Source organism: Pyricularia pennisetigena, chromosome 6, assembly GCF_004337985.1.
Source record: "Pyricularia pennisetigena strain Br36 chromosome 6, whole genome shotgun sequence".
NCBI classification, from domain to species: domain Eukaryota; kingdom Fungi; phylum Ascomycota; class Sordariomycetes; order Magnaporthales; family Pyriculariaceae; genus Pyricularia; species Pyricularia pennisetigena.
The window spans coordinates 5,567,875-5,584,868 of record NC_043744.1 but is presented as its reverse complement, the minus strand read 5'-3'; the positions used below and the strand labels follow the sequence as shown (position 1 = coordinate 5,584,868).

At 49.4% G+C, this 16,994-nt stretch overlaps 6 protein-coding genes across 6 annotated transcripts; 2 read left to right on the top strand and 4 right to left on the bottom strand.

Annotated features, from left to right (window-relative positions):
- Positions 1–950: 950 nt before the first annotated feature.
- PpBr36_05395 (uncharacterized protein) lies at positions 951–3,094 on the bottom strand (the record flags this gene model as incomplete). Its single annotated transcript, XM_029892551.1, has 6 exons — positions 951–1,420; positions 1,485–1,709; positions 1,900–1,959; positions 2,462–2,567; positions 2,738–2,794; positions 2,942–3,094. The coding sequence occupies 6 exons, from the start codon at positions 3,092–3,094 to the stop codon at positions 951–953; spliced, it is 1,071 nt and encodes a 356-aa protein (XP_029750403.1).
- A 2,639-nt stretch (positions 3,095–5,733) lies between these two features.
- PpBr36_05394 (uncharacterized protein) lies at positions 5,734–6,521 on the bottom strand. Its single transcript, XM_029892550.1, has 3 exons — positions 6,394–6,521; positions 6,112–6,308; positions 5,734–5,819 (listed from the first exon to the last, which is right to left on the bottom strand). Exons 1-2 carry the CDS (start codon positions 6,470–6,472, stop codon positions 6,217–6,219), a joined length of 171 nt encoding a protein of 56 aa, XP_029750404.1. The 5' UTR covers positions 6,473–6,521; the 3' UTR covers positions 5,734–5,819; positions 6,112–6,216.
- A 572-nt stretch (positions 6,522–7,093) lies between these two features.
- On the bottom strand, positions 7,094–8,173 carry PpBr36_05393 (uncharacterized protein; the record flags this gene model as incomplete). The annotated part of the gene is made up of 3 exons (XM_029892549.1): positions 7,094–7,281; positions 7,462–7,710; positions 8,089–8,173. The coding sequence occupies 3 exons, from the start codon at positions 8,171–8,173 to the stop codon at positions 7,094–7,096; spliced, it is 522 nt and encodes a 173-aa protein (XP_029750401.1).
- Positions 8,174–10,828: 2,655 nt separating this feature from the next.
- Positions 10,829–11,300, top strand: PpBr36_05392 (uncharacterized protein; the record flags this gene model as incomplete). Its single annotated transcript, XM_029892548.1, has 2 exons — positions 10,829–10,934; positions 11,145–11,300. The coding sequence occupies exons 1-2, from the start codon at positions 10,869–10,871 to the stop codon at positions 11,298–11,300; spliced, it is 222 nt and encodes a 73-aa protein (XP_029750402.1). The 5' UTR covers positions 10,829–10,868.
- An 803-nt stretch (positions 11,301–12,103) lies between these two features.
- PpBr36_05391 (uncharacterized protein) lies at positions 12,104–14,350 on the bottom strand (the record flags this gene model as incomplete). Its single annotated transcript, XM_029892547.1, has 4 exons — positions 12,104–12,726; positions 12,838–13,237; positions 13,300–13,600; positions 14,133–14,350. The coding sequence occupies 4 exons, from the start codon at positions 14,348–14,350 to the stop codon at positions 12,104–12,106; spliced, it is 1,542 nt and encodes a 513-aa protein (XP_029750399.1).
- Positions 14,351–14,852: 502 nt separating this feature from the next.
- On the top strand, positions 14,853–16,498 carry PpBr36_05390 (uncharacterized protein; the record flags this gene model as incomplete). Its single annotated transcript, XM_029892546.1, has 4 exons — positions 14,853–15,005; positions 15,067–15,348; positions 15,458–15,587; positions 15,951–16,498. 4 exons carry the CDS (start codon positions 14,853–14,855, stop codon positions 16,496–16,498), a joined length of 1,113 nt encoding a protein of 370 aa, XP_029750400.1.
- Between the last annotated feature and the right edge of the window lie 496 nt (positions 16,499–16,994).

The window sequence follows — 16,994 nt, the reverse complement described above, 5'->3', positions numbered from 1 at the left end:
CAGTCAATACATTCCAAAGCCGCGACATAGCACGCCCGCGCACCAGCCCCTTGCGCTCCAGTGAGATATCGTAAGCAGCAAAAAAACAAAAAGAGAGAGAGAAAGAGAAAGAGAGGATTGGACTGGCACGGACTTGTACATGAGACAATTGAGTGAACGTCTACAAAAGTGTTAAACAAGAACAAAACAAAATGGTCAGGTGATGACTGCCAAGAGAACGAGCGAACAGACGCAGAACGCAAAAGCGCAGAGGACGGCAAACGCCGAGCTGAAAAAGGTTTTGACGGCTACTACCCACGCACGCACGCAGTCGGCTGTTTTGTTTCCTGGGGGTCCAAATGAAATTCTGCGGGGGATCGACCCAGATATGCGCTTCTTCCCTAATTGGTGTCCACTCCAGTAAGCAAGCGTCAAAGAAGCAAGAGTAAAAAGCAAGAAACAAGCAAAAGAAATACCACCGTCAAACCATCAAAGCTTGCAAAGGATTGTCAGCCGTCGGATTTTTTTTTAATTTTTGTAGGTGAGAGGGGATTCGTGAGAAGAAAGCTTGACTTGCCGTTTGGGGGCTATTGTAGTAAGCATGATACGAATGACAAAGTAAGACAATGGAGGTATAAAAAAAAAACTCTAGTTCATGCATGTAATTAAAATTCAAACATGGGGTTTTAAAGCACTTTTTTATGTTATTGTTCTTTGATTGTGGAAGGGACTGATGGTCAATTGAATGTAAATAGAGGCATCTTTCGAGGGAGTATATACGCCCAAAGGAGTAGAAGTGAAATTGTGATCCATAGACGCGATATTATCTATCCCATTTGTACCGCTTCGCGAATATGAAAAAAAACCTGACCCGAAATTTTTCTGTATACAGGTTACCTCCCTCCAAGTTTCCCAAGACAATGCAAATCAAAAAATTGGCAAAAACATTATTTTCTCCTTCATAATTTGATTTACAGACCAAGGACAGCCATGAAGACACCACCAACCAGAGCAGCCGAGCTGAAGCCGAGGGCGGCAGCAGCACCGGTGGCCTGAGGAGACGAAGGGGTGGTGGCGCGGGTGGGCTGGGCAACGCCTTGGGTGGCGGTCTGGGTAAGAGTGGTGGCGCCGGGAGCGCTGGACCTGGTGGCGGTGCTGGAGCCGTTGGTAGGGATGGTGGTGCTGTTGACCTTGATCATGGTCGAGGTGGTGCTGGGAGCCCGCGAGGCAGAGGTGATTGTCGAAAAGGCAGAAGAGGTGGTGCTGGTGCTGGTGCTGTTGGCCACGGTCTTGTCGGACGAGGCCTTGATGGTGAAGGGGTTCGACCACTGGAAGATGGTGGGGTCCGAAGCCAGGACGATCTTGAGACCGTAGGCCTTCTTGTCGCCGAGCGAGGCATCGACGTTCCAGGTGTACTTGCCGAGCTTAGAGTCGATGCCGGCTGCGAGTTTGGGGTCAGCATTCAGATCATGAGATTTAATGCCACGACAGATACTGAAACTTACTGGCAACGGTGCCAATCTCCTGCAGCAGAGCGTGAGTCTCGCCTCCGGTCAGGACAAAGTTGACGGGACCGTCCTGGCCACCGGCCTGCCACTCCAGAGTAAAGGGCTTGCCGGCGGGGATGACCTCATCGCGGACGGGCTTGACCAGGGCGTGGAAGCCGGGAGTCTGGGCAATAGCCGAGCCAGCGAGGGCGAGAATGGCGGCAAGAGAGTACTGCATTGTTGCTGATATTGATGTTTGTTGGTGAAGATATGCAACGGTGATGAAGGGTATATGAAATTAAAAGTTATTCTAGAGAAAGAAAAAGGTCAGTAAGGAATGAAAGAAGACGGAAGTGAAATCGTCAAGTCGTCCTATCACCAAAGTGATGATGTAGATGAGGAAAATGTATGAGATGAGGGGCCGGGGACTTACCACGAGGTGCGGGAAGAGAGCGACTATTAAAAAGGAGTGACTGGCTCAGGCTGAATAGCACTGGTAGCGTGATAGAGAATGACGATAGTTGGAAAGGTTGTCCAGAAGAAGGTTGAAAAAGAAAAAAGAAGGAAGGAGGAGAGGAAGATCAGATGATAGGCAGGAAGTGTCAGCAAAAAAGGAAGCGGAGGGAGTTCCAGTTTCCAGTTCCAGCCGCGTTGGATGTGCTGCGCCTCATGGTACTGGGGATATGAAGGTAAGGGGATATGCCTGCAGTGGATTCCCTTTTAGGCTTGGTGGGGCTCCGGGTCCGTGGTCTCCACTTGGGGGTGAGATCCAGGGGTTCATTCGGTCAGACGGGCAGATGTGAATGGAGCATAAGGAAGCCCTCGACGTGAGGGAGGAATGCCTTTCACGGTAATTCCCAGTTGACCGGGTTCACACCCCCCCACAGAGTAAGAAAAAAAAAACGGGCCTAAAGATATTAGTGAAAGGGTGGGCTGAAATTAGGCCTCCCAAAATGAAATTAAGCGACCCCCTGATTCGTCCCAAGTTCAACGACGAAAATAATCAGAGTCTTGGGTTTGAGGCTCGCTCATTCCCCCGTATGTCGGTGACAAGCCGCGTGCAAGGCCAATCAAAGCCTCGAAACTTTGACATGCTTGCAGCTACTACAAAGTATTACAGTGCTAAAACTAGCAGACTATCTAATACACAGCTGAGATTGTGTGGTTGAAATTGAATATATGGGCTGAGATGTGATTGATCGTGTTAAAAAGGCCCGAAAGTCAGCCCTGTGCCTGTTGATCAATTCTAGACATACATTAGTGTAAAACACCCGCACTGCTGCTAATTGGTGATGCTGACGCTGACGCTCGAGGCGGCCAAACTCCGACTACGATAAAATCTCGATGGCAGGTCTTTTGAATAATGGACCAATAAATTGCTGCAGATCCCATCTTCCATCTCACACGTCTCTAGGCTTGATCACATTTCGCACCGTACAAACAACCAATCTCAACGACCAGCCGAAAAAACTTACAGTACACCCGGCTAGCGGTCCGGGCAACTCAAGTCGCTGCCATCCCAAGAAGAAAGACAAGGTACGTCTTGGTTCCCGCCGGCCGTGGAGCCATGCTTGACTTGGCTTGGCCTTACTCGCGCGATGGCGTCTCCGCCCCTCCCGCATATCCATTAAGCAGTATTATCACTGCCATCACATATGGTCGCACAATTATTGGTATCCCGACAAGGAATCCAAGACGCGCGCGGCTGAACCAGAAAACAACCATCCATTTTTGATGAGAGATGATATACTTGGCAGTAAATACCTAGTCTAACATTGTATCACAGGAATCTAAACTAGACACAAAAATAGGGATGCACTAGTCAAGCCGCCTCGAACAAGTCAAACAGCGCAATGCGCACCGAGGCGCGTTCTGCTTTTTTACTCCATTGCATTCTTGTGCGCAGCCCTTCCCTCTCAGCTGCCCGCCCATCGGTGAGATGCCATACCACCCTAGCGATTCGTGACTACAATGCTACACAGTCCCTACGCACCAAGGTTCCCGTGCTTTGCTTGCGTGCTTTTTTTTTTTTTTTTTTTTTTCCTCTTTGTTTGTTTTGCTGGCCCAGTTTCCTCGACTTTCCCTACCTCGTATTATCCCAAGTGGTTCCAACGGTTTTATGATTGACAAACTCCTCGGTAATCAAACATATTGTTCTATGCTGTTTCTCCCTGTTGGCAATTGTTCCTCGTTGAAATTAACAGACAGGGGAATATATTTTTATTTCTCTGTAAAACAGGTTTCATACCCAGAGTCTCTTTCCCCCTCCCGCAACCCCGTCCGTTATTGCCCACCCATTAATCTCGCGGAAGCCCAAGGGATCGGGATTGCAGGGGTCACGCTGCCAACTTTGTGCCAAGTCGATCAACGGTGATACCGTCAGGTACAGTAGTGTGGAGCAAGCGACTCTCCCAAGTTCAAGGAACAAACAGAAAAAAAAAAGTCTATTGCTTCAATTCAGCAGAACAATCGGATGGCATGGCCACCGGCATTTTTCCCTGCAGGTTTGGCGTCCATTGAGCCACGAGGTCCAGCCGAGCGCCTGTCTGTGCAGAACCACGTGCCTGGCTCTTGCCCTATTGTTGGTTTGTTGTGTCTGTGTGGACAAAAAAAAAATCCTTCTCGACGCGCGAGGAATCGCATCCTGCACAATTGATTGTCTGTGCTTGATGTTCGGCATGTTCCACCACATCAAGCAACAGTCAGCAGACAAGATTGAGAAAAAAAAAAAAAAACACACACACACACACACTCCCAAGGACAGCTACATGTACAAGGCTGCTGCTGACTGTTCTTTCTCGCTCAGGCAAAAGCGCGCTCGCGAGGCAAGCCTCCACGATCCGCCGTCCATCTAGCGTTGTCCATTTTGGCACCAAAGGATCGACAGAAATAAAAGCGCAGAAGCACAAACCCAAATTTATTAAAGCTGCCAATAGAGCACCAAAATAAAGCTTACCTATTACCCCATCTGCAGTTGTCACTATTACCGCCAGGCTAGCTGACGATATTTTACTGCTATAATAGAGAGATAAATAAAGAGAGGAAAAAGACACACACACACACACACACATACACACCCCTCGTAGGGCTGCATCCAATAGAAAAATAGGCTGGACCGGCACATTACCGTATTTGTTAAACCGCAACCTTGGCGCGCCCAAAAGGAGGCCTGTCGCCAAGAGTACCCGCGAAAAGATTGTAAACCCCCTCGCCCATTAGGGGGGGGAGAGCTGAGGGAGTTTAACCGCCCATAAGCAGCCATTACCACTCATTTTCGAAGCCGGAAGTTTGCCCAAATGAACAGGCCATGACAATTAAACCAATAAACCAACCTTCGGTTACATCTCCTGATTTGTCGTGCTGTGGCTGCCAGCAACAACAACAACAACAACAACAAAAAAAAAACCTGTGGGCTCCCCCATCCCCTTCTCCGCTTCTATATTTACCCCATATCTGTAAGCAGCCCCATACATATTGTTTTGTGAATCGCATGAAAAGTGAAAAATTGTCGTGATGGCAGTGATCGGCGACATCGTTTCCGCTCGAGTCATTTTCTATTAGAATTTCTGGGACCAGAACGTTTGGGCCTCCCAACTCAAATCACGAATAATCAATCAATCATCCCCTTTGACTCGAAACGAAGAAAAAGAAAAAGAAAAAAAACAATCAATGCCCAACGCTATCATAGGGTATTCTACATACTTTCGGCACCACAAAATTCTCAAGGATCGTCCCTGTCTGTTTGTTCGTTATGGTCCCATCATCTATCTCCGCGGTGGATGCCTTGTGCTTTTGCTTGGCGCCCGCCGTCTTGTCCGGAGGGCCGGACCAGAGAACAACCGAACGAGCGCGGCGGAAAGCGATCACACAGATGCTACGGTGCAGAGTCATAGTTGATGATGCACCAGAGCCCAAAAAGCCACGATGCAACAAGTCCTGTCCGAATGTGGACATCTCCAGCGCCGAAACTCGACCGAGAGCCTAAAGCGCCCCCCTAGCCTTCCCTGCATGCTGTCATCATTTTGCGTGACGAGAAAACCCGCTGAGCCGAGCCTATAGGGGTTCTCTTTGGGGGGTGGTTCAAATACACCGCCCAGCCCCGTGACCTTGTAGAGTCTTCGGCCTCAGAGCCTCAACAAAACTTGGTCCTACTCTCTGTGTTGCCTCACATTCAGCTGTCAGCATGCCACCACCCTTCTGATCCGTAGACAGGTATTAGCCCTTCGAAGACCTGCAAAGAACTTCGTCCCAGCCCTAGCTGGTTCCTAGCTTATATCATGGGCGATAACGTCGTCGCCAGTAGCAGCGACGTTAGGCATCGCCGGTTTGTGTGAAAGCTCTACCAAATACGAGCTTATAGCTCAGATCAAGAACAACTTGCCATCACATTCACCATGTGGATTAGCCTTGGGCCAATCATGTTTACAGCCGAGACACCCATATATGTTTTCACAATAATTCTGAGAAGCTGTCAGAATCATATTGGGGACAAGGGCAGGCTTGGATTTGCGGTCGCTCAAGCTAAGTATCTAAAAATCTGCCGAGGAGAATCAAACACGGCATCTCCTAACTCTGAACACTCACGAGCAAAAAGTCCCCCACCTGCTAGTCCCCTTGGCGTAGTCGACGTTCTTTGCCCACAAACCTGGGATCGAGCATTGGACTTTTGAGGCCACCGCAACTATAGCACGGTGCCTCTGGAAGACGCGACCAGTCCAGTCCGGGGATGCATAGTCCCTCCAGTCGACTGTTAGACCCAGTATCGGCCTGTCCAAGACGCTTTTGGCCAAGAACAGGGTGACGTGTATCTGGGTTCAGGTCCCCCACGGCCGAGTCCGTGATCTAAAACGAGAATGATTGTCAGTTTCGCCAAACAAATGTTGAACAAAAAAAAAAAAAAAAAAAAAAAAGACATATTTGAACTCACGCTGGCTCCGGAGCAAGGGTGCCTCTGCCGCGGCGGCTTTGGTGATGATTGACGTGACCCAAAGCGGCAAACCAGGCATATCGCCCCTACTATCGCGCTTATCTCCTTCAGAAGGGACCCCAACTCAACTGGCACAGGCAGCGCAGATGTCACCTCTCACAAATAAGCCCCAGCCGCGGTAGAAACCTCGGCTGGTGCCTATCCAATGTCATCTGATCTACCCCGACGGTGCAAACTCGAATGTAAGCACCACGGTTGTCTGATGCTCGATCAACAAAAACCAGTCGTCACAGCAGAAGAACGTCAGTTTTCCACATCTCTCAGGTCTTCAGGCAATGCCCAAAGCACTAGAGAGAATAGGAAGGCCGTACACCTATGGAGTCTCCATAGCACATTCGACCCTCTTATAGCTAGTGGTGCTGAACCACTAGCTGCAACCAAGTTCATAGAACAGGATTGCGTCCGTTCGAGCTGGAACGGCGGAATTCCCTTCGGTAATCATGAGACCGAAGGCGAGTCCAGGCCTTTTAAAGTCCTGCCCAGGACAAGATGTAGTGGCGAACATCTATTATCTTGAGAGAACTTTGGGGTTAGTAAGGGAACATCAGAAGTTGTGGAAACATCACGAAAGACAGATGGTGCAGGCGGCTTACTTTTTGCCCATGCTCCCAAGTAGCGGAGTAACGTCATATCAAGCATGTCACATCCAGGAAACATGTCGCATGTCGACTTGCAAGTTCCTCCATCCAGTGCGGCTGTCACCGCACTGGATATAGTCGTCATCTATTTCGTTGCGTGACATAAGGGTCGTAAACATCGTTCGGTGATACGTGGTATTCATGGCTCCAAGCAAGGTCTCAAATAGCCGCCAATATCCCAATTTCTCTCCTGTGAACAGAACAGGAACACTTCATTAGCAAAGGCTCAGGCAACGCGAAGTGGTCGTGATTCGTAAAATCAACAGCCCAGAGGTTGGGAGCAGTCGTGTTACATAGGTGATGGGTTGTAGACAGAGATGAATATCAAGCCGAGGCGGATGCGACGATAGGAAAGTGATGCAAAACTCACTAGATGACGCCGTTCTAAATATCTGCCATTCTTTTGTCTTGTCCGAAGATTGCAGCCATGAGCTCGTGAAACATCGTAAATTGCGTGATGTCTTCACCCGTTGCCCGTCCATGATCTCTGTGCCCGGGCAACCCTCGTTGGGCCTTTTTCCGTCCTGCCCAGGACGAGCCTGGGTGGGCTGTAGACGGGAAGCGTGGTGGCCCGAGGCCGCGTTTTGGTCGTCTTGGGATTCGCGCCGCAAAGGACTTGCTATGATTTTGAATTGGAAAGTATATCGAATAACAACGATAATGTTCTTCAATTCATGGCAGTTGACATGCTCGCGGGGCACAAAGACCGATCGCGGCAGAGGCCAAGCGCCGACGTCGAGGATTGCATTATTGCGGCCCGAGGTTCAAAGGTGATGCGATCGCAAAGACCTCAACCAGAGAAAAGGATTGTGGTACAAATGAACTGGCACATCGAGTGTACTTGAATGATACTCGGCGACCTGGAAGTGAAAACATTAGAGAATATCATGGGTTTTGTAGTCCATCATGTTGTCGTTGATGACTCGGCTGTTTGGGTGACAGGAAAGAAGGCTGGATGGTTGGCGTGATGAAACAGATGGAAGCTACCACTCCCTACCCATTCCAGAAGGAACGATTGGGCGGTTGGGTGGGACAGATGGGTGCACACGCCAAGTGGAGCCTGAGGCGACCAGGGCTGCCATGAGGTTATATAATCAATCATCAGCCCAACCCAGCCATTCGCTGCACGAGTCACATGTTTTCCTGGATGGTGGTGTACATCCCAAGGCGCGTTGTCATCAGTATGCCTGGTTTCGGACCTCAGCCTCACTACCTACCTCTTATCTTAACAAGATATTACATCTGATCTAAACGTTCAAAGGGAGCAAGCTCATATGCACAATCGCAGCACATGATCACAGCAACAAACAACATCGAGATGGAAGGCGCATCGATAAATGATCACTCAGCCAGGCACAGTCAACTGCAAGCAGTCGGGCAACCAATCGGGCGTGGATGATTATTCCGGGGTAAATGCCATTGCTGCTTTGTCTGCTTCGCACTGAGGTCACGAGTTGGTTTGCCATGATATTCAGATAAGGGTGCTCAAAGCAACATCACTGGCGATAGGACTTGGAACCAAAGGCTATATAGATATTTTACTATTATCACTAAGTAACCGGCCATTTGAATACTTACCGAGATTAATTATCAAGTTACTGCTAGTCGATGGGGAGTTATAGCATCCTGGGCAAAGTAGTGCTTGAGGCCCAAACCGTACAGTCATGATGCCAAGGGTCAGATGTTGCCAGGCACTGTCAGCTATCGGCGTTCAGACGTTGCAAGGCGCTGAACCACCTTGGTCGAGAGTTCCCATGGGCTAGCAGAGGTACGAATAATTACAGTAAGATGCCTGAAGGATCACTTGAGAAAAGTAATCCAGAGTTTCCGGCCCAGGCGGGCAAATATGGTCTTGGCCCATATATCATTCATCGTCACTGACTATTCTTTTTGAGGGAAACCCAGAGGGGACTATGCATTTGGGCAAACGACAGGCGGCGGAACGCCTAATTTGTAGACGTAGACAACGATCTGGGCAGATCTCAAATACCCAAACGAGCATGTTCAAGATAGGAGCAGCGAGGAATGTCAATTTCACTCAGCGGTGAATTGGCAGCAAACAAATGGACAAGCTTTGCCAATATCGGAGTCGAAAAGCGGTGGCTAACTTGGCACTCTCTGTGTCTGTTGTTGCCATAGATTAAATTCCCTGTTGGGCGATTTGGGGAGCCGAACACGCCAGCCCTATCGTGCCAAGCACATTATCAGAACATGGAGCAAAGACACTCCACGCACGCGACAAGTTGATAAGGATACACCAACTGCGCGACTTCTCAACATTGGCAGTCCCCAAGGGACATCTCTCGTTCGTTCTGCACCATCCTTGGAGGGCTACGCAGGGCTACCGATGAAGGAGCAGTGTACCGCGCCCAGGCAAGTTTTTTCCCCGCCCGCCGATTGCGCACCTAACCTGAAAGAAGAAAGATGCATCATCAAAAGTATTAGAGGCCATTGACGCCTAAGAAACGAAGGTGGAGTTTCAAGTGCTACCAGTCCTTGCATGTCTAAGTTTGCTATATCAATCGACGACGTATGTCACTCGACAAGCCCATGATACAATTGACCGATTACATGATTAAATGATACCCGAGATTATAAAAAGGTTGCTCAATGTGTTTTGCGCATGATTAAATCCTACGAGGAAAGCTGTTCAAAGTATTCACAATGTTTCGATATTAATTGTTCTTATGTCTTCTAGGTGCATAACTATGTTAACGATTAGTTCAATGTATACTACCCATTGTTAGTTATATTTTCATTTTACAAGTTCCCAATTCATTCGCTCATGCACACTCTTCAAAGCAACTTGGTTACTAATGATAAATTATGCCCCTTTTAAGCCAACGGCGGCATAAAGAAAGATTCAACCAACTTCAACACACTGAACTTCTTATTCCGTCTCACAACCATCAATTCACCTTCCAGTAGGTGTAGACACATGTTTTTACGAGATCATCGAGCATCCAGATACCTCTAATGAGACACATATCTTGGTTGAAAGGTCAGCGCTCCTCTTCAACCGCCTACCGAGTCCTCATTTTTTTTTTTTTTTTTTTTTTTTTTTTTTTTTTTTTTTTGCTTTCTTGGGCTGGCAAAGAATGCTGTTGTTTCTGCTCTCTTCTAAGCTCTGCTTATTCACGGATATTGGCATTCTTTCACGACAGTTAACCAAGCCACTGGATTCGTGTTTGGCACAAATCATGTTCCCGCCCACCTTTCGGGCCGGCCCTTGTCGATCTCTCCGCAAAAAAAGGTTAAAAAAAAAAAAAAGTTGGAAAAAACGCGCCAGTGACAACGTTGTTGCAGTAGCCTCTGTAAAAGCACGTGGCTTTTCAAAGGCGGCTGGTGTAGGTTGGGTATCAGAGGACGTCAAAAAGACTTTCGCACCCTCCGCGATTAGGTCAATTTGATGGAAACTTTAGTACGATTCTATCCTCGGCGGCACTTCGAGTCTCGCTCAAATCGTTCTGCAGTGTTTTGGCGGCTGCCGGGGGGATGTGCTTTTTAGCATGTTGGATGCGTTTCTCACCAATCCCCGCGACGATACGTCAGCAGCAGAAGCGCACGAGAACTGCAGCGATAGGTGTTTATATGACCCCGCCCATGAGCATATATTTCATCCACCTTACGCTACAACTGTTCTATTTTCCATACTTCGCTCATCTCTTTTATTGCTTAAAAACAAAACAACCCTTTTGTACATTTTCCCCCCTCAGGCCGGGTCATACTTTTGCACCATGACCATCAAACATATTGTATTGTTCCAATTTAAAGCCGATGCTTCGCCAGAAGCTATCCAAGAAGCATGTCCACGAGAAAAAGCCTTGCCAGTGCCAAGACCGTGTGAATAACGCTAGCTGACCAGAAGTCATTGCAGGTATGCTCCAGTATGGTCGCTTTAAAGGATAAATGTCTGCATCCCGAATCCAAGACCCCATACATCCAGTCCATGTCCGGAGGCAGGGACAACTCGCCGGAGAATCTTCAAGTAGGCTGTGTTTTCTCCAAGCCACTTTTTATGCTCAAACTAAATTTCTGACGACTTTTGGGCAGAACGGCATCCAATATGCCTTTGTCGCCGAATTCGAAAGCCCCGATGACAGAGATTACTACGTGGCAAAGGACCCTACGCACCAGTCCTTTGTGAAAACGGCTGAGCAGATCATCGAGAAAGCGATTGTCGTTGACTACACCGCTGGGGTTTTCTAGAACGGGAGCCATATGAACACAGCGCATAGTCTATTGATACATGAAACGAAATTTAGTTCACGCTTGACGTTTACCTTAGCACCCAACTCATAAGTTCATATATGCCTGGCTAACATCATCCTGAAGAGCTTCGCTTCTCGAAGTTTCGAGCTTTGTTATGCTAAGAAAAAAAAAAGAATTAGGCTCCAGTAGCCCAAAACTAATTATTTGGGAGATGTATCCAAGAGCCAAAAGGAAGTTGGACATGCTGCAGCTTTCGACGTCGATCAGCTGTGGAGTTGGCAGTTCGACCAAAGTTAGGTATGGGAACCAACATGACCCGATACACTCACTTAGACTGGATTTATGTAGCGGGAAGCAAAAGGCTGATGCGATTTATCGAATATTTGGTTATTATTGTTAGTATCATGTACCAAGATGCCTATCTCTGAATCAGAGACCTGGGACCACCGCATCTCTCCACATCACAACCTCTTTAGCCTCGCTACTGACTGGCAGCAGATTTGTTTGGTAAAGTATGAATCCTTTCCAGGTTGAGTAGAATCTTCTTCAAGCTTGCGATAACGCATCTGTTTTTCACAGTTACCCATCGACTTGCTAGGCCATTTGTACTCAGTTACGTCTAGTTGAACTGTGCAGACGCCTGCGCTTGGTGCTTTCGCTTCTCTTTTCTGTGGACGCCTGTGGTCTCACTATAATCAAACTATCGTGGCCCAGGTCTTCCCGAGCCCGCATCACCTGAAAACAGCGCGACGAAACAATGATCTTCACCCTCTCAGGGCCCAAAAAGGTGGCGAACTCGGTCAGAAACCCCTGGTTGCGAGAGATCTGTCGCCGTCGGTAAGGTGATCCACGAGCTCCGCGTCGAAGACGACGAAGATGGTGGGGCAGTCTTCCAGCGCCCGCTTCAGGAGCGCCAACCAATCGTCGTGGCCCGATGCCTCGCGGAGGTGCGCGACCGTGATAGGATACGAGCGGCCGACGGCCGCCGAGTTGACCTCGAGAGCCTGGTAAAGGAGCATGCGGAGAACGTCGACGGTGGTGAGGTTAGTTTCATGTAGATTTTGCGGCCGCAGCGCCCACAGCACCGGCAGGCCGTGGCGCCGGAGCACTGTAATCACGTCCACCAGCAGGTCGCGTGCGAGCGTGGAGTTTCCGCTCTCCACCACCACGAAACGGATCTGCTCCGCCTGGTTCCAGGTCTTTAAGGAGCTCACGTTGACTGCACAACTCTCAGTCCGGCGCGCCCGCCGCCGTCGGAGCCAAAAAGACCGGCAGTACGCAAGAGACTGGCCGCTGGTGGGGAGGGACTCCATAAAGGGGAGGCTCAAGATCTGTCCGAGTTGAATCTCACAGATCATCTTCTTGGAAAATTTCGTATCACTCGAAATACTAGCCTGGAGAGATTTCATTGCTAGTTGCGCTGCTGTTCAGCAAAAAAAAAAAAAAAAAATGTATCTGACGGACTCGGTGTCGCTTGCCAACCGAAAAACCTACCGATAAAGTGCTGTGTCACGCTTCGAAACCCATCATCCACGGGCGTTCTTCAGTTGCAACAACTCGGCCCTTGCTTGTTGCTGGTCGGAACGACCCTGGTGCACCTGGAAGCGCAACTCCCTGAGCTCTGCTCGCGCGGCGCTCTGGGCCAACTCTTCGACGCTCTTGGAGTTTCGCTCAATCTCGAATAGTTCTTCCTCAAAGCTCAGAGCCCAAGGACTGGCAATGGCCGTGGCCAGATGCATTAGCCGTCCCTGCTGATACCATCGAAGAGCCCTGAGGGCAAATTTGATAATGGCGGCATATAGTTGGGCCACCGCCTCCTGCATTGCCGGGGTGGGATACAGTATCAGGCCCAAATCGGCTCGCGGCAAGGCCTCGGCTGTACGGCAACATGCCTTGGCCAGATTCTTCACCTTTCCGGCATGGTTGACTACGGCCTGCATTTTCGTGTTAGCAGATGTGATTACCAGGCCCCTGGATCTGTTCTATCGCGACTGACCGTGAAGAGGAACTTGAAAGTGCCCCACACGAGCGATGTGTACTCAGGCTGGTGCTGCACAAAGACGTCGAGCACCGCCCCGTAATGGACGACGCGCTCGGAGAACTTCTCCAGCCAAATGTAGGCCTTGCTATCTTTCCGCGAACTGTATGTTGATCGGGCTTGGAGTAGGGTCCAGATGAGGTCCTGCATTGAATTGCCGCGGCTCGACAAGATCAGACAGACATCCTTGTTTGGTAGCTCGTTCGATATAATCTCCTTGGCCCTCTTGAAAGCACTCTGAGCAATTTCATCAGCGCCACTAACGGACCGCCGCTGCCTTGTCAGTACATGAACGCCAGACCAACATCGAATGCATCAGCTCTTCTTTGCAAGAAATGGGAGCAACAACTTTTCGGCACCGGAGCCTGTGAACCAGCTCAGGACTTGAGGCCTTTTTGCCAAGTAGGACTCCCGGGAGTTTATAAGCGTTGACTCCACAGAACGTCGGCCGTGGCGCAAAGCTATATTCGAAGGGGTTAGCGAAGCTCGCGGGTAAGCTGTTACGTTCCGTAGGGACTTTTGCGGAGGGCCTACCACCACCACCGCACATTCAAGATCATAAATTGTTGACACACACACCAACCTTAAAGTCACACTAGCAGCAAAACGCCAGAGAGAGTCATCAAAGAGTCCACCACCGAAACAATTCAAAGAAACCCCCTACACGCAGACCGGTGAGGAATCGGTCAGGCAGCATGGCGTGTTCAATCCTGACCATCAGACCCTCTGCTACGGATATCTTGTTCTGAATAGGGTCTTTTGTAAACACAGGTTTGCGGGGTGCCACTTACGTATTTACCAAGACGAACCGCGCCAGAAAAATCTGATGGAATATCACCATCTGATCGGCAAATGCCCGGTTATCGATCTTGACCAGATCCTGGATAAGCCTGCTGGGAAGGCATTCGTCGTCTTTCCGTGATTTTCTCTGCGCCCCAGAGTCTGGGGTGTCTTTGCTGGAGAGGTCGGGCCAGTCCCAGGCGAGGTATCGTCGGCAGCTTGTTTCCATCGTTTCGGCCGATCTGCATAATGCCATCAAGCGAATCTCAAAGTTTGCCCCGAACAAAGATGCTTATGAGGGCTACCGGCGCGAAATTACGCCCGAGGAAATATTCAGTGCGCTTGCCCTCTCTCAGGCGCCTTCAGAGTATTCTTTGCAGTTTTTCTTGCACCACAGAGAGGAACTCGCAGCGGAGGTAGCCGGAAAAGAAGACGGGTGTGACTTGAAGGTCTTGGCTTCCTATATTCTCGGAGGTGGTAATGCTCTGCACGCCAGATATGAAGAGATATTCTCGCGCAGAATGGTCTCGGCCGAGTCATATTGCCCTGGCTCTTCTACCCCAATCATATCGTGGTTTCACAGGAGGAATCCTGCTTATTGGCCTATGTCTTGCGGCGTTTTCCACAATGTCCCCAACTTCATTTATCTGTGTGGAATTGGGAATACGATGGCCATTTGCTTCGGCGCAAAAATTAAAGTCTCACATTGAAGCCCCCCAACATATGGCGAGATGAGAATCGATCACCTAAAAGTATATCCCCTACGATATGCTACAGAAGAGACCAGGCAGATGCTTCTAGAGAGAAGAGAGATGTTTCGCGCTCTTAGTCAACCGCAGCTTATCTCTTACGAGGGGGCCAACTACTCAAGAGATTACACATATGTTGGTGACCTATTCTGTTCACTACGCTGGAATCGAGCCCTTGTGTACTAACGTCATACAGCCTACCGAGTCCAGATTCATGCTCGACTATCATGTGTACGCCAAGTTTCATGCCCTTTCAGAGGCCTTCAAATTTTCGACAAAGCAGAAATCACCTTACGATGGATGGCCAGACCTCGTCCCCATTACTTCAGAGTTGTCTGATAAGCAAGTTATGCTGCTTCCGCCAGGCATCCATGGGTTTTTCTTGAAGGAGAAAAATTGGGGAACGTCGCACAGTCTGCTCATCATGTTTAATGCCTCACTATGGTTAATATTCAAACCCACCATTCTTAGTTCACTTGTTGGTTCATCTGGTTCGACCAGTAAGCTGGAACAAAGGCTCATTTGAACGGCTGGTGCTGCCGCGGCGAACCAAAAACCTGATCAAGGGCCTCGTCACTGTTCACCAGAGGAAGATTGAAAGGACTTCAGTGCAAATCCACAAGAAGACAAGACAGGACGACATCATCGTGGGAAAGGGAAATGGACTCATCATGCTTCTCCATGGTGGGCCCGGGACAGGCAAGACACTGACGACAGGTAAGTCTATCCAGTTTGCCCTGACCCGGTCTCCTTGCGCATGCTCCCTCCGAAAGAAATAAGTCTGATAGGTCTGTAGAGAGGTGAGTATTCTGGTCTGCTTGTCGAGGGTACTGTACTATACACGACGTTTCACTGGTACTAAAAGCCAGAATAGTGTGGCCGAACTGGCCGAGATGCCATTGTACAGTGTGACGTGTGGCGATATTGGTACAAACCCCGAAGCTGTCGAAAAGTATCTTAATACGGTTTTTCATTTGGGCAAGAAATGGAACTGCGGTAGGTCGTTTTTTATTTATTTTTTATTTCAACTTCCGCAACCTTTGAAGGCTTTCACTTGGTTGCTTACATCGGGCCTTTTAGTGCTCCTGCTGGACGAGGCCGACGTGTTTCTCGAGGAGCGGTCGCTATCAGACCTGGAACGCAACAGCCTCGTGTCAGTCTTCCTCCGCACGCTGGAGTATTACGAAGGCATGCTCTTCCTGACGTCGAACCGTGTCGGCACCTTCGATGAGGCCTTCAAATCGCGGATCCAACTGGCGCTGCACTACCGCCCGCTCGACGGGCCGAGCCGGCGCAAGATCTGGCAAAATTTTTTGCACATAATGAGAGAGAACAACAAGACAGAAGATGATGCATACGGCGAGGGCGACGATAGTGAGCAAGTCAGCGCAGTGGACTTTGACGACATTGCCGCGCACATGGACGAGCTGGCCGCGTACGAGATGAACGGGCGCCAAATCCGCAACTCGCTCGCGACGGCGCGGCAGCTCGCCGTCTACGAGCGTGAAACGCTCGACTGGGACCGCATCAAGGACGCCATTGAGGTGGCTAGCGACTTTAACAACTACATCAAGGAGGTTTACGGCCATACGGACGAGCAGTGGAGCCGAGACAACAAGTTTCGATAGATCGTGAGGGCCATGGTGAGCGAGGTACGGCGTGTAAAGATGGGTGGAAGCCATAATGTGGGATAACGCTTTTACTGTGTACATATTGGGTCCTAGCCACTTGAGGTCATTTGCTTGGGAATTCCTTTCCAAGGATGGAGCCACCAGATGATGAAACACGTTGCCTCGTGATATTGTAGTGGTTGCCAAGGTTATGCTTCCTTGCATTTGCGCATGCATTTGGAAGCAGATAATACCCATTTCTTTGTTGGTTTTGTTGTCATGGACCTCTTGAAATTGACCGAGTATCCATACGCCGCGTTCTCAGAAGATGCTGTTTGGGGAGGAGGATCAATTTGGAGATGGAGGCAGGCTGAGCTGCCCCGCTAACCATGTTTTGCCTCTCGATCATTTGCGCATATTAATGTAGAGAATCAGATAGCTCGTTAATCCTACTGCAAGTTGACATGACCATCACTGCCGTCCCGTGGGGCGGAGAAACAACAACGCAGGAATG

Coding starts and splice junctions, on each gene's coding strand:
- PpBr36_05394 (XM_029892550.1), bottom strand. CDS start 6,472: ATGCCTGGTTTGCCGCTTTGGGTCACGTCAATCATCACCAAAGCCGCC. Junction 6,309..6,393: donor ACCCTTGCTCCGGAGCCAGC/GTGAGTTCAAAT, acceptor TTCTCGTTTTAG/ATCACGGACTCGGCCGTGGG.